The 13,086-nt window shown below is 38.4% G+C and overlaps 1 protein-coding gene across 3 annotated transcripts in view; it reads right to left on the bottom strand.

Annotated features, from left to right (window-relative positions):
- CEPT1 (choline/ethanolamine phosphotransferase 1) overlaps window positions 1-13,074 on the bottom strand; it is a 36,936-nt gene extending 23,862 nt beyond the window's left edge. Inside the window, exons 1-3 of one of the 3 annotated variants that reach the window (XM_045478613.1) lie at window positions 12,980-13,074; window positions 6,011-6,420; window positions 994-1,141 (exon numbers count right to left, since the gene is read on the bottom strand). In XM_045478613.1, coding sequence (XP_045334569.1) covers window positions 994-1,141; window positions 6,011-6,349 — 487 coding nt within the window. In that variant the 5' untranslated portion in view covers window positions 6,350-6,420; window positions 12,980-13,074. Of the gene's footprint in view, window positions 1-993; window positions 1,142-6,010; window positions 6,421-12,944 lie in introns of all 3 variants that reach the window. The other 2 variants (XM_045478614.1, XM_045478612.1) reach the window with 2 other exon arrangements.
- Between the last annotated feature and the right edge of the window lie 12 nt (window positions 13,075-13,086).

Below are 13,086 nucleotides of genomic sequence, written 5' to 3'. Positions count from 1 at the left end.
AAGCTGTTGTCAGGACACGCTGAAACAATGATTTTCACAGGAGCCTACATCTGCATATCTGAGTTCTGGAGGTAAAGCTACCATGGGTTTTTGTTTCTTTAAAAATATTTTAAATGCTATGCCAAATGACAAGAAACCAACAGAAAAAAACTAAGTAAAAATAAGTGTTGTGAGGGCATGGGTGTTCCTACCAGGAAGACTAGTTAGAAACTGTCATTTAGTTTCTAAATCTCTTTTTTCCCTCCAAATACTAAAATAGTATTCTTAAAACAGTACAAGATGTATTGCCTATAACCTAATATATAACTCATCTATTGCCAGCACTTTAGTATATATATTTCTTTCCAGTCTTTAAAAAAATTTTTTTAAATATTTGAGAGAGAGCAAGTCTATTATGAGTGAGGGAGGAACAGAGAGAGGGGGAGAGAGAGAGAGAGAGAATCCCAAGTGCTGACAGAGTGGAGCCTGATACCGGGCTCGATCCCATGAACCACACGGTCATGATCTGAGCTGAAATCAAGAGTCAGATGCTTAACCGACTGAGCCACCCAGGCACCACTCTTTCCAATCTTTTTATCCAAGCCCATTCATTGCCAGTTATACTGCAAGTCTACAACATAATTTTAAATGTTTACAGAATATCCACATAAATATAAAGACCACAGATTTCCTGGTCTCCCACTATTGCACTCTTGTCTACAATTTATGAGATTTTTGATGATAATTATGTCCTAAGATTTTAAATATCACAGGTGCCAAAAGAATAATATTTAGGCTAAAAGTAATTTAAGTAGAAATTAACTTAATTTCTAAATCTCCCAATACAGCCAATAATGAACAAATATTAATCATATTTATAGTCTTTTGAAAACATTTAAATTTGATATAAATCACTTATTCTGATGCCATAACACCATAAACCTTTTATTCTAACATTGTTTATCATATTAATTTTATCACTATTAATCATTAACACTAAAAAATCAACAATACCTGTTGATAGTGAATCACAACCATGATCAAAAAGTTCTCCCAAAGGAGAACTACTATTGGTTCTTCTTGCCTGTTTCCCATCTATAGCGTCCAAAGACTGGTAAATGAAAAGGCCACATGCACACGCAATATATGCCCACAGAGGTGCCTGTGAAACAAAAGACACAAGAATTACTAAGACATATTCGTTACTATGTTTCACTGATAACGGTTTACTTGCAGATAGTTTGTCTTCATTCTCCAGAGAAGTACAACTAGTTGGAAGCTAAGGGAGACAATGCAAGGGTTACATAATGAAAAACTTTTTGAAACAATCAGAATTGTAAAACCATCACATTCTTTGCTTTGGAGGGCTGCTCACCGTAGATGCTGGGTAACTGCTTTGTAAGGTTATCTAAGAGGTTACACTAGGTAACGTCCATAAGATTCCTCCTAACATTTAGTTAGAATAACTAACATTTAGATGCTGAGTCAATTAATGAATAATCTAGTACAGTTTCTCCCAAATTGGATTTCGAGGATGTTTATAGGTATTGCATGAAGAAAATGAATTCCATGCTTAACACATGTGGGAAACACTGGGTTAAACAATGTTAAACATTTCTTTACTGCAGGACTCCTTCCAGCCCTTAATGTTGCTAATGCACACTGTGAATATTCGAGAAGGGAGACACAACATACTGCCATTTTCTAAACTCATTTGAGCATGTAACCTATTTTTCAACACACCTCATCAGTGTTCAATGGAACAACAGTAGGGAAATGATGATCTAGCACACGGAGTGCTTAGAACATTATTTTTCAAATATTTATGGTCACATTTTCAAGGAATAATTTCTCTTTTCCCAGGCAGAAACTGAACCCCTAATACTGAATTTAAATGCTATGTGTTAAAAAAGGAGAGCTTCTATTCGGTGTGTTCTCTTTAAGAAAGTAGAAGAGTGTTTTATATCACTTTTCACTATTTTCCCATGCCATGAAAAAATTTCTATGATCACAAGGTATTTTCTCAGATATTGGTTATCAAGTTAAACTGAGTATTAAGTGCTCAGAGCAGCAAATTAAAACTATGCAGAGCTGCAAATAATATTCATATTCTTCACTGCAAAGAGGCTGCTCTCAGACATCTACTTAGTTACCAATATTAAAGGTAAGGATCTTTTCTTAAACATTTTCTTAGAGTCTCATATTTTAGAACACTGAAGCTATCAAAAGGACCAGAGTGTAAGCCTCCCCTAGGACAGAGTTACAAACCCTGAAAGCAATCACTGTGGTTACATAACCATACTTGATGCGCAAGTTCACTGAGAGATTGGTTAACCTTGTGTGACTAAGAAGCCCTACCTTCTAGACTCTGAAGCTACTGCTTTTTGCCCCTACAGGAATCCAGTAACTCTAGAGCTGCACTGTCCTACATAGTAGCCATTAGCCATGTGTGGCTATTTTAGTTTAGATTCATTACAATTAAATAAAACTAAAAACTCAGTTCCTCAGCTACACTAGGCACATTTCAAGTGCTCAACAGCCAGACGTGGCTATGGTTACCATCCTGGACCACGCATTTAGTAAGTCAGATCAAAAGAATTTCATTTAGCAATATAAAACAAAAACAAATGAATATTAAAACTAAAAACTCTTATGGTCATATTTCAAAAAGTTTTAATTAAACCTGATAGAGCTCTTATTGGTAACAACATACAGCTCAGTTCGTTCTAGTTTTCCTGTGTATGAAATAGCTAATACCAATTTCCTTTATCTGTCTTAGGCTGCAAGGGTAACTCAAGCATATGTAACATATATCAAGCTGCAAGATAAATTCCAAATTATGATAGTAAAATCAAAGCTACTAGCTAAGGAGATTTAAGTACATAGTATCAGAAATAAATCACAAGTATATTTTGGTATACATACAAAAAGGGATGGGGCACCTGGGGGTCTCAGTCGGTTAAACATCTGGCTCTTGATTTCGGCTCGGGTCATGGTCTTGGGGTTGCTGGGTTTGAATGCGGTGTCGGACTCCACACTGACAGCTTGGAGCCTGCTTGGGATTCTCTCTCTTTCTCTCTCTCTGCTTCTTGTGTGCACGCATTTGCAAGCTCTCTAAATAAATAGATGAGCTTTTTTCTTTTTTTTTTTTTTAAAGGGTTAAGCCTATAGTTCTACCTTAGTAATTTGAAAAATAAGGACTGATTTTCCTTTCCCATCTACTGGAAAGTTTTTTTTCTAACAAAAAGGCAAACTCTGCTGAAACCATTACAATAGTGACATTCTTTTCTATTAGAAAGACTAGTATCTGAAACTCTAATGTATTAAAAGAAATCAGTAACATAAATATATGGAAAGTTCACAATATCTGGAGACATGAAATTTAATGCTCACCCACTGGAATAAGGCCCAAAGGAATTAGAATCATAATGAATGAGAATGTCCCTGGGTAATAAGTTTATGGAACTCTCTGACTCCAAAACAGTGATAAAGAAAAAAATATCCATGCTTTCATATATAAGTATTTTATTAGAAGAAATGAGGAATGGGAGGAAAATTGTGGGGAAGAACATATTACATAATCTTTTTGACCAATGAAATAATAATTACTTATGGAGCATTATGTGTTATGTACTATAAATGGATAATCTTACTTCTTTCAGTACCACAAAATAAAATTTCAAAGAATAAACTGTGACTTAGAGAATTTATGTCATTTACTGAAGATCACAGAGATAATAAGAGCATATCATGGAAGACAGCCATGACCTATTTTAATGCACTGTGATCTAAAGCTTAACAAGGATTTCTACTGTGCAGCTATAAATGTATCCATGCCTAGCCTTTGTGGGACACTACCTTCCCTTGCAGAGCACCAAACAAACAGCAGCTCAGTCATGTTCTACCTTCATTCCTCCTAGTAGCCATTCTGAAAAGTTCTATTTGATTCAACTAGTTCTCATTCTGGAAGTTTCCTCAAAGATTTAAACTAATTCTAAGATTATTCCAATAATTCCAAATCACTTAAGCACAGAGGCTGAGGAAAAGTATTATAGGGAACCTGGTACCTGGTACACTCTGGGGTGTTCAATAAATATTAGTAGCTGAGCTCTACCTTTAAACTTGCTCTCATTCCCTGACCCCTATTGTGGAACTAGCTTAGGATTGTTGGAGGGCTTCCATTAGAATTAACACACACCCCTGTTGTTCTGCTGTAACTCTAAGGATGTGTGAGACCTGAACCAAGTTCCTCTGGAAGTGGCTATCAGGTCCTCAAATAAGTCACAGGTAAAATAGTTCAAAGGACATGTGATAAAGAATCCCAGGACACATTTAAACAATCATACTGGTTTTTAAGTTTCCTGATTGATATGAAGCAAGATAGTTAAGGAAATGATAGAAAATCAGAAATATATTCATACAATCTGTTTGGAACTGTATTTGTACAGGAGAAGAGGAATTAAAAGTATTCAAGGGTGATTAAGAAATGAACTGGAAGAAGGAAAAAAATGTGTTTTGTAAGTAACTGTGACATTCAGTAGCCATTTACTTTAAGAGAGGTATGTAGGGGCACCTGGGTGGCTCAGTCGGTTAAGCATCTAACTTTGGCTCAGGTCATGATCTCACAGTTCATGAGTTTGAGCCCTGTGTTGGGCTCTGTGCTGACAGCTCAGAGCCTGGAGCTTGCTTCGGATTCTGGTTCTCCCTCTCTCTCTGCCCCTCCCCTGCTCACACTCTGTCTCTCTCTCTGAAAAATAGGTAAATATTAAAAAAAGAGAGAGAGCGAGAAACAAATGAATTGATAAAAACAGAAAGGGACAAGGGGTTGGATGGTGATAATTTTATCACGAAGAACGAATAATCTGAAAAGACTACTTAAAAATGATTACTTCAAGCTTAAAAGAAGACAAGGAATCCTTGTGACCACTATGATTTCATATGGTTCAGAGTCACGTTTGACACCTTTCGTTGAGAATCACCTTGTATCTTCTTGGTGTGACTGATCATTCGGAGGGGCACAACAAATGTTGTGCCATCTACCTAACTACTTTAGTTCCCTTTTTATCAAGGAAGTTTCAAAACCAAAGAGATAAACATCAATTTACCTATTCTGATGAAGAGCTCTAGTTTCAGTTTTGGTTTTAAGTAACGGGTACAGAGGGTAAAAAGCGGGACCAGCAGTAGAGAGACTTGTACTGAAGGGCCCAGGCAGACAGTCCTTGTCAGCAATAACTGCTTCTCTTCTTCAAGGCAGCCATTGCAGGGTACAGAACAGAAATTTTTTCGCCTTGTTAGAATAATAGAGATATATCTGAGGTCTATCTGTCACATGTATTTATAGGAAGAGAAAAGGGATATTCAAACAATTCTCACTGGAATGGAGACGAAACCACTTTTTAATTTTTTTTAATGTTTATTTATTTTTGAGAGAGAGAGGAAGAGAGAGAGAGAGAAACAGAGTTGTGAGTGGAGGAGGGGCAGAGAGAGAGAGAGAGAGACACAGAATCCAAAGCAGGTTCCAGGCTTTGAGCTGTCAGCATAGAGCCCGATGTAGGGCTCAAACTCATGAACCATGAGATCATGACCCAAGCAGAAGTCGGACGCTTAACAGACTGAGCCCCCCATCTCACTACCAGAGCCTTTTTTCTCTGATCATTTTCAACTTTGCTAGGATTTCACTCAGCAATTAAATTAAAAAAAAAAAAAAAAAAAAAAAATCCAGCCATTAAAAAAACTTTTTTGTATTGAGATTTACTGATTTTAAAAGGATTACCTTACATGTTAATCTCTGATGACATTAATATACCTACCAGAATCAGACTCCACCCTTTGCTTCTGGTTTTCATAAGCGGAGTATACAAAATAGACTGTAGTTATAAGCTTTATTAATAGTATGTGTGATACGATCTTTTAGAACAGTTGATAAATAATTGTCAAATCATCTTATCTTTAACAAAAATGACCTAAAATCCCAATTACATTGTTTTGGGTATATAACAAATGCTCAAATCTGTTAAGAAATTCACCTTACCTGCTCTGTGGCTGTGGGACAGTAGAAGACTAATAAAACAGTTGTACAGATGTTTATTGACAATCCGATGATGGTGATGAGATTTGGGGCAATCCAGGAGGGAACTCTTCCAACTAGCCATTCCCAATAGCCCTGCATCAAGGGCTCAAGCAGGGACCGTCCAGCACTCTGATATCTGTGTTCCTCTAGCCGCTTTAGTTGATGTCTTGACAATGGTGGCGTAGGTAACTGAAACAATTTATTTAATACACACCCTGGAGTACTCATATGCCCGAAGCCCATAGGGGACTCCGGGTGAGAATCTCCACATCGTTTCCTTGCTGATCGATGCCCACTCATGGATCTTGGCTGCCTTTTATTTGAAGAGAATAATTTCTTTTGTTTCACAGCTTTTTGTGGCTGGTCTTTACCTGAAAAAAGAGAACAAGATGTATCTATCAGCCACTATTTATGTCAATGTCAGTAAAGTTTAAACTGGTAACAGACTAATGCATATCAAACAGGGATCAGAACACCAGGCACCTGTTTTTAGTTCTAATTCTTACTAAATGTGTGAGCCAAAAGAAGTCATATAACTTCACTCTCAGGTGAAAAATATTAAGGGAATTAATAGTAATATAGTTCCTGAAACCTTATAGTTTGTCTGACTGAATTCAAAGCTCTCACTTTTTTTTTTTCTATCTCACTCTGATTTCAGTAATATAATGGAATAAACCTTAGAAATGATCTAGTCATTTCACATGTATGGACACTGAGGTCCAAAGGCATACCCAAAGATAGCTAGCAAATTAGTATTAATACCAGAGGAATGACTTGAATAAAATGGGCTTTAAATCAGATTATTTATTTAATGCTAATAGCTAACACTGAGCACTTGCTGTGTACTAATGCTTCAAGCACATTTCACATATTAACTCATTTAATCCTCACAATAACTCTAGGTCAGGATTATTAATTATCCCCATTTTTACAGAAAATGAAACTAAGGCACAGGGGCTAATTAACTTGTCCAAGCTCATAGAGCCGGTAAGTGGGGTTCACACAAACACAGGGTTTCTGTCTAAACTAAACTGAAAGATAAAAAAACTTATTAGTGGAATGGGATATTGAGAGTATTTTAGGCAGGGGTGAAGAGCAGTCACAAACCTAACTTTAAGAGGACAGAATACATGTATTAGCAGAGTGACCTGATGAACTGAGGTAGTTAAGAAAAAAAGTATAAGTGTATTAAGTGATGACTGTTCATAAAGGACCTTAAGTTTAATCCCAAAAGTACTTGCACTTGACTTAGAAAAGATTAAAGATAACATAATTATTGTAAATCACTAAGCAACATAAGAAAATAATGGCAAGAATATATTCAAGACTAAAGGGGAGTCATGTATATATGTATGTATATGCGTATGTATGGGTATATACATACATATGTGCATATATATATATACACGTATATTTATCAGAACACAGAAAGTGAGAACACTCAACAGTTAGTATGGTGACCTCAAACATTTGACGAGGGTAGTAAAAATGGAAGTGTGAAAGTCAAATCTGTATGTAACTTCTATTTAGAAGGAAGAATCCTGGGAAGGCACTTAGGAATTAGATATGAAGGCTGGAGGAACAGAAGAAAACATGAATCAACAGTCAGAGACTAGTGGTACTACTGTCAAAAAGGGAAGTGAGGAAAGTAAACCAGTTATTGTGGTTTGAAGGGTGATGGAAGGGGATTTAGGGATGGAGGTAAAAAACACACAGAAGTAACTTTTAAGCAGACATGTTTCAGACAAGATCAAATACCTGGAGTTTGAGCAAGAGATGAAAATTTCAAGTTATCAACTTAAAAGTTAAAGTCTAGTTCTTTTAGAAAGTAGAAAATTTCTCGAATGGATTACGTGTGAAGAAAAAAGGAAAAGAGTAAGGAACTTTGCAGGAAATTCATGGTTACAAAGCAGAAGAGAGGAGGGGCGCCTGGGTGGCGCAGTCGGTTAAGCGTCCAACTTCGGCCAGGTCACGATCTCGCGGTCCGTGAGTTCGAGCCCCGCGTCGGGCTCTGGGCTGATGGCTCAGAGCCTGGAGCCTGTTTCCGATTCTGTGTCTCCCTCTCTCTCTGCCCCTCCCCCGTTCATGCTCTGTCTCTCTCTGTCCCAAAAAAAAAAATAAATAAACGTTGAAAAAAAAAAAAAAAAAGCAGAAGAGAGGAAAGCCATAAGAGGATTAAGGGGGGGAAAAGAAAGGAACAATTTCAATAGAACTAAAAGGGTAGTGGCAATGAACCAAGAGAGGTATACTTCAATCTTCTGGTAGAAAGCTATCCAAAATGCAATATGAAATTCCCAGAAATGTTGCACTATGGGAATAAAGAATGTGATACAGGGACTAGGACATCTCAGCAATGGACCCGGTATTAAACATGTGCAAGACTTCTTCCTCCTATTCCCATACATATCAAATTCTAAAGTTTCAATGTCACTAATGATCTATAGCGACATCCAAAATCTCAATCATGTATCTCAATAACTGGTTCAGAAAAGTTACTGTAATCATCAACTACTTTAAATAAATTTTCAAAAATCTTAAAAAGAATTGCCAGTGCTAACTAAAGTGCTCTGAAGTATAAAAATACTGAAATAATTTTTTAAACTAAGGCAAACCAAAGATAATATCTTATTATTTCAAAGAATTCTTCCATACACCCAACTGTGTCAAAAAGCAATTGATTAATGCCAAACAACTGGTTTGTAATCATTTTAGAGAAAGTGACAGGCCACCAAATATTTAGCCTTATAGTAGTCATATTTTCTGTGGTCAAATGATTCATCTTCACATTTGGAAGCTATAATAAATCAGTTCTTATAGAATTCAACTTAAAATGGGAAGAAAAAGTCTAGTCAACTCAATTTACATTATTGTGGTGTTCCATTTTCCTATTGTAAAAAAACACACACACACAAACCAAAACCAAACAAACAAACAAAAAACAGGTGACATGCTGAAGGCACTAAACAACTACAAGTAACTGATCCTAATGGTTTTAAGTTTGAGCATTTGGCAGGATTGTATGATACACTGATACCTCCCTTCTGAGTGTTTTCCCTCTGTGACCTACATTTTTTTTTTTTTACCTTTTATTTCTCTCTTTAAAAAAATCTACACTTTGACAAACCTTTCTAGATTTTTACATAGATCTAGCCTTTGCATAACTCATACAAGAAAAAAGGCCAAGGAGTTTTTAAACACTGAGATTTGGCAACATTGTCTCTCTGTGAAGCTATCAGCAACAAGATTGCAAATATAAATTCGGATACATGTAGCCCCTGACATACAGACACCTACTTTCACTACATTCAGATAGACACAGAGGTTGTCGTAGCTGACACAAGCCCATCTCTACTCTCCCTTCATCCCATAACATCTGGGACCTAGACGCTATTGCAATTCAAACCATCTCAAGAAAAAAACAGGAGCTTTTGCATTTCAGCTCATGAAAAGCAAGCATATCTCAAGGGAGTGCAACAGGGTAGGTGACTGTAATAGGAAGATCGAACTTTATGGAGAGAAAGGGAAATAGGATGTGGGAATATGGAAAAGAGAAACAAATACTAAATTATTCTAGCCACTTGAAATTTTTACATAGAGTCAGGCCTATGCCACACTAAAGGAACTAAAACAATTAATGTAAGGAGTTAAAATCACTGCTGGCTAGCCTACCAACCACCAGTCATAAGTTTTTATGAGAAAGTGAACTCCAAGTTCCAAATGCATTCAGCCAATATTGGTGCAGTAAACAGGACAGACAACGGGAGTCCCGGTTCCCATGTCCAAATGGGAAATAACTAAAAACAGGTAAATGAGCAAACAGCATTACATACTATGATGAGGGCTATGAGGAAAAGAGTGTGCAGCCAGAAAATAGGGGTGCACATTTTAGATAAGGTAATTGAAATCTATGAAGAGGTAGCATTTGTATCAAATTCAGAGGAAGAAAAGGAGGTAGCCATTCCAAAAGCAGGAGAAAGAACTGTCCAAGGGAATAAGCCCCGAGTCAAGTCTTGTTCAGGTACCTTTGGGATCACTGTGGCTGGACAGCAGTAAATCAGATGGAAGAGTGACATACAATAAAGTCTGAAAAGCCAGACAATGCAGAGGTTTGAAGGAAGGAATTGAGGAAGGTTTATAGATAAGGAACTGAGAATTTGTTCTGATGTTTTGAAAGGCCATCAATGAGCTTATAAATTTGTAATTTTGTAGCACAGCTTATTAACTGAGAATATGTTTCACAAATCATAATAGTAAAAGTGAATATTTTAAACTGAAAAATTTCCCATTATCTGGAATCCAGTTTACTATAAATATTGATCACAGGCCTACAGCTATTGTAACCTTTCTACTTGTAATCAGCAAATTCCCCTTCCTGGCCCCAGTGCAATATTCCTTTCATAGCACTTACCACATTTTGAATTTTTTTGTTTGTTGTACTGTTTTTGGTCTTTTCCCCACACTGGTCTATAAGCTCCACGAATGCAGAGACCACACCTGTCACAACATTCTTTTCCAAGAATCTCATACCACACCTAATACTAAGTGGGTAATTAGGACTTATTTATGGAACAAGGAACAAAAATGATTTATGTAGTATTTAATGAGCACCTAGTTATTCTTGACCCTGAGGAAACAGAAAAACTGAAGTGTGCCATCCATTCCCCCAAGAAGCTCAGGGCGTGTGTGTGTGTGTGTGTGTGTGTGTGTGTGTGTCTTATAAACAGCTAGGTTACAATGTGCTCTGAATAAACTGTTGTGGGAGTCCAGAGGAGGGGGCACGTATGGTCTAACAAAAGATTTTCTCTGTGCAGACATGAATATTTATATGAAAAGCCCAATGAAGGTACAAAAATATAATCAGAGATGTTTAACGAATACCTTTACTAAAATTACACACATTTTGTGGACATACATCTACGGCATAGAACATCTGTGCTTATAGCAGCTGAGGATAATGGCATGCTGCCTACATTATTCCTGGGTTCAGCTTTGGGGAACATCTGACAAGCATCCCACTAAAAAAGGAATCTCCAACTGCTCTGCAGAGCATAAGGTAAGCTTACACAATATCCAACCTGAAGTGTGAAATTCCAGATTTCCCACCCCCCACATCACAGGGTGCCAAGTTTTGAGCTGCACTGATTCAGCAGTATGTTTATAGTCTTTTCACAGAAATTGGTGACAACACAGCTCTTTCCGACCTTTATGGCACTACTAAAGGAAAACTGTAATGGCCAACACTATTTGGGTGGCAGAGCAAATCATAAAAGGTTAAAAAAAAAATAAAAGGAAAACTAATAGGATCACAGGATTACATTCAGCATTATTTAACAAGTGATAACATAGAACAAGTTAGCAAAAACAAAAGCCTTTTCAGCAGACTTGGAAGCAAAAACAGTACTGTGTAACACAATTTAGATCTACTGTTTTGCTGAAGTGAAATCTTGCATTCCTTAAAAAAAGGAAATGACTTCCTCCAGGAAAAAAAAAAGCAAAGCAAAAGCGTGGCATTTTATAGATTATTTTCATATTCCATCAAAAAAGACAGCACAGCATGACCCTCAAAAGAACATCACCAAGCACTTTTAGCCAGCTTAAAGAACATGTCTGTCTACTGCCTCCTAGAAAACAGACTATGCAATAAAATGTAATTTGGGTTATAACAAAGTTTAGAGTTACACATCTCAAACGAATAAATGTTGATAATGTAAATTTCAGGAGAGACTGGGTGTGGGAAAGAGAATAAATTTATGAAACCACAGGGGTAAATATTCGGTAATAATCTATAAACTGGACAAGAAATAAAGGTGCCTTTGTCGGAACAGGTTAATACAAAAGGCAGATTCATCGAACTCATTTCTCAATTGGAAGCATCGTAGGGACAAGTTGTACAAGGGGCTTTGACTGGTTTTTCCCAGCACAGAATAAGCGGCAAAATAAATGCTTTTAGAACTTGGATAGCTGGAACTTTATGTGAACGCCAATGGTTCTAAAGTAGTAATGCTAAATGACTTACGACAGTCTAACTTGTGTTGTGAGTCAATTAAACACAAGCATTGAACACATTCCTACTAGCTCGAGAGTCGAAACGGAATCTTTACTCTCTGGCTACATACAAGACACTAAATTTGACTACCATAATATGGATTCATTAATGAACTAAGAGACTTCAAGAAAAATTATATATCCGATACCAAGGATGCAAAACAGCAAAACGACACAGAAACGCCAAGCACCGAATTGGAGAAAACAGATTAAACGCGGCTAACTGTAATCCCATTCATCCCAGTGATCCTGGGAACACCGGCAAACACTACCAACCCTCCCGTCCTTCCTCCTTCCAAGAACGCTGCTGAAATAAACCCTAGCTGGCGATCTCGGAGCTTGTCAATATACGCTGAAATTTCTAGAAAAGTTGCTGATGAAGAAGCGTGGCCCAGCCCGCATTCCAAAAAGAAGGCCACCCCGGCACCGGATGCAACACGCTGGTGGACTTGGCAGCACCTGGGCAGGAGGGTGTGGACCTGACTAGGCAAGGTCGGTTCCACTCGGGCAGCGCCTCCACCCCTCGGCCCGCCCAGCCCCGGCCCGCCGAGGTTCTCCGCATCCCGACTCCCCCTCAGCAGCCCCCGGGCTCCCGCGCTGGCACTTGGCCACTCAATCTCTCCACCTGCGGCCAGAAGAGCAGGCGCCCCTCGCCTTCCCCACAACCCCGCGCGCGAGGGCAGCCGGCGCGAGGAAGCACTGCGTTCGCCTCGCTCGGGTCCCTACACACCAATATTTCAACGCCCCACCCCAGAGCATGCAGCTCTCTCTCCACCCCGCTCGAGAGTCGTGCCCCCAACACGTCCGTCACACCCGGCCACCTTCCCCAGGCCGAGCCCGGCAGCCTTACCCCGACCCCCGAAAGCACACGGCTAGAAATAAGACCTCCTACTCCAGGCGACTGAGTGACTCTGATCCGCGGCGGCCCGTTCGCGACACTTTCGCGATTGCCGTAAAGGGAGACAGGGTTGGAACGAGCGGCGGCGCGGGCG

Source organism: Leopardus geoffroyi, chromosome C1, assembly GCF_018350155.1.
Source record: "Leopardus geoffroyi isolate Oge1 chromosome C1, O.geoffroyi_Oge1_pat1.0, whole genome shotgun sequence".
NCBI lineage: Eukaryota > Metazoa > Chordata > Mammalia > Carnivora > Felidae > Leopardus > Leopardus geoffroyi.
This window is presented reverse-complemented; position numbering and strand designations above follow the sequence as displayed.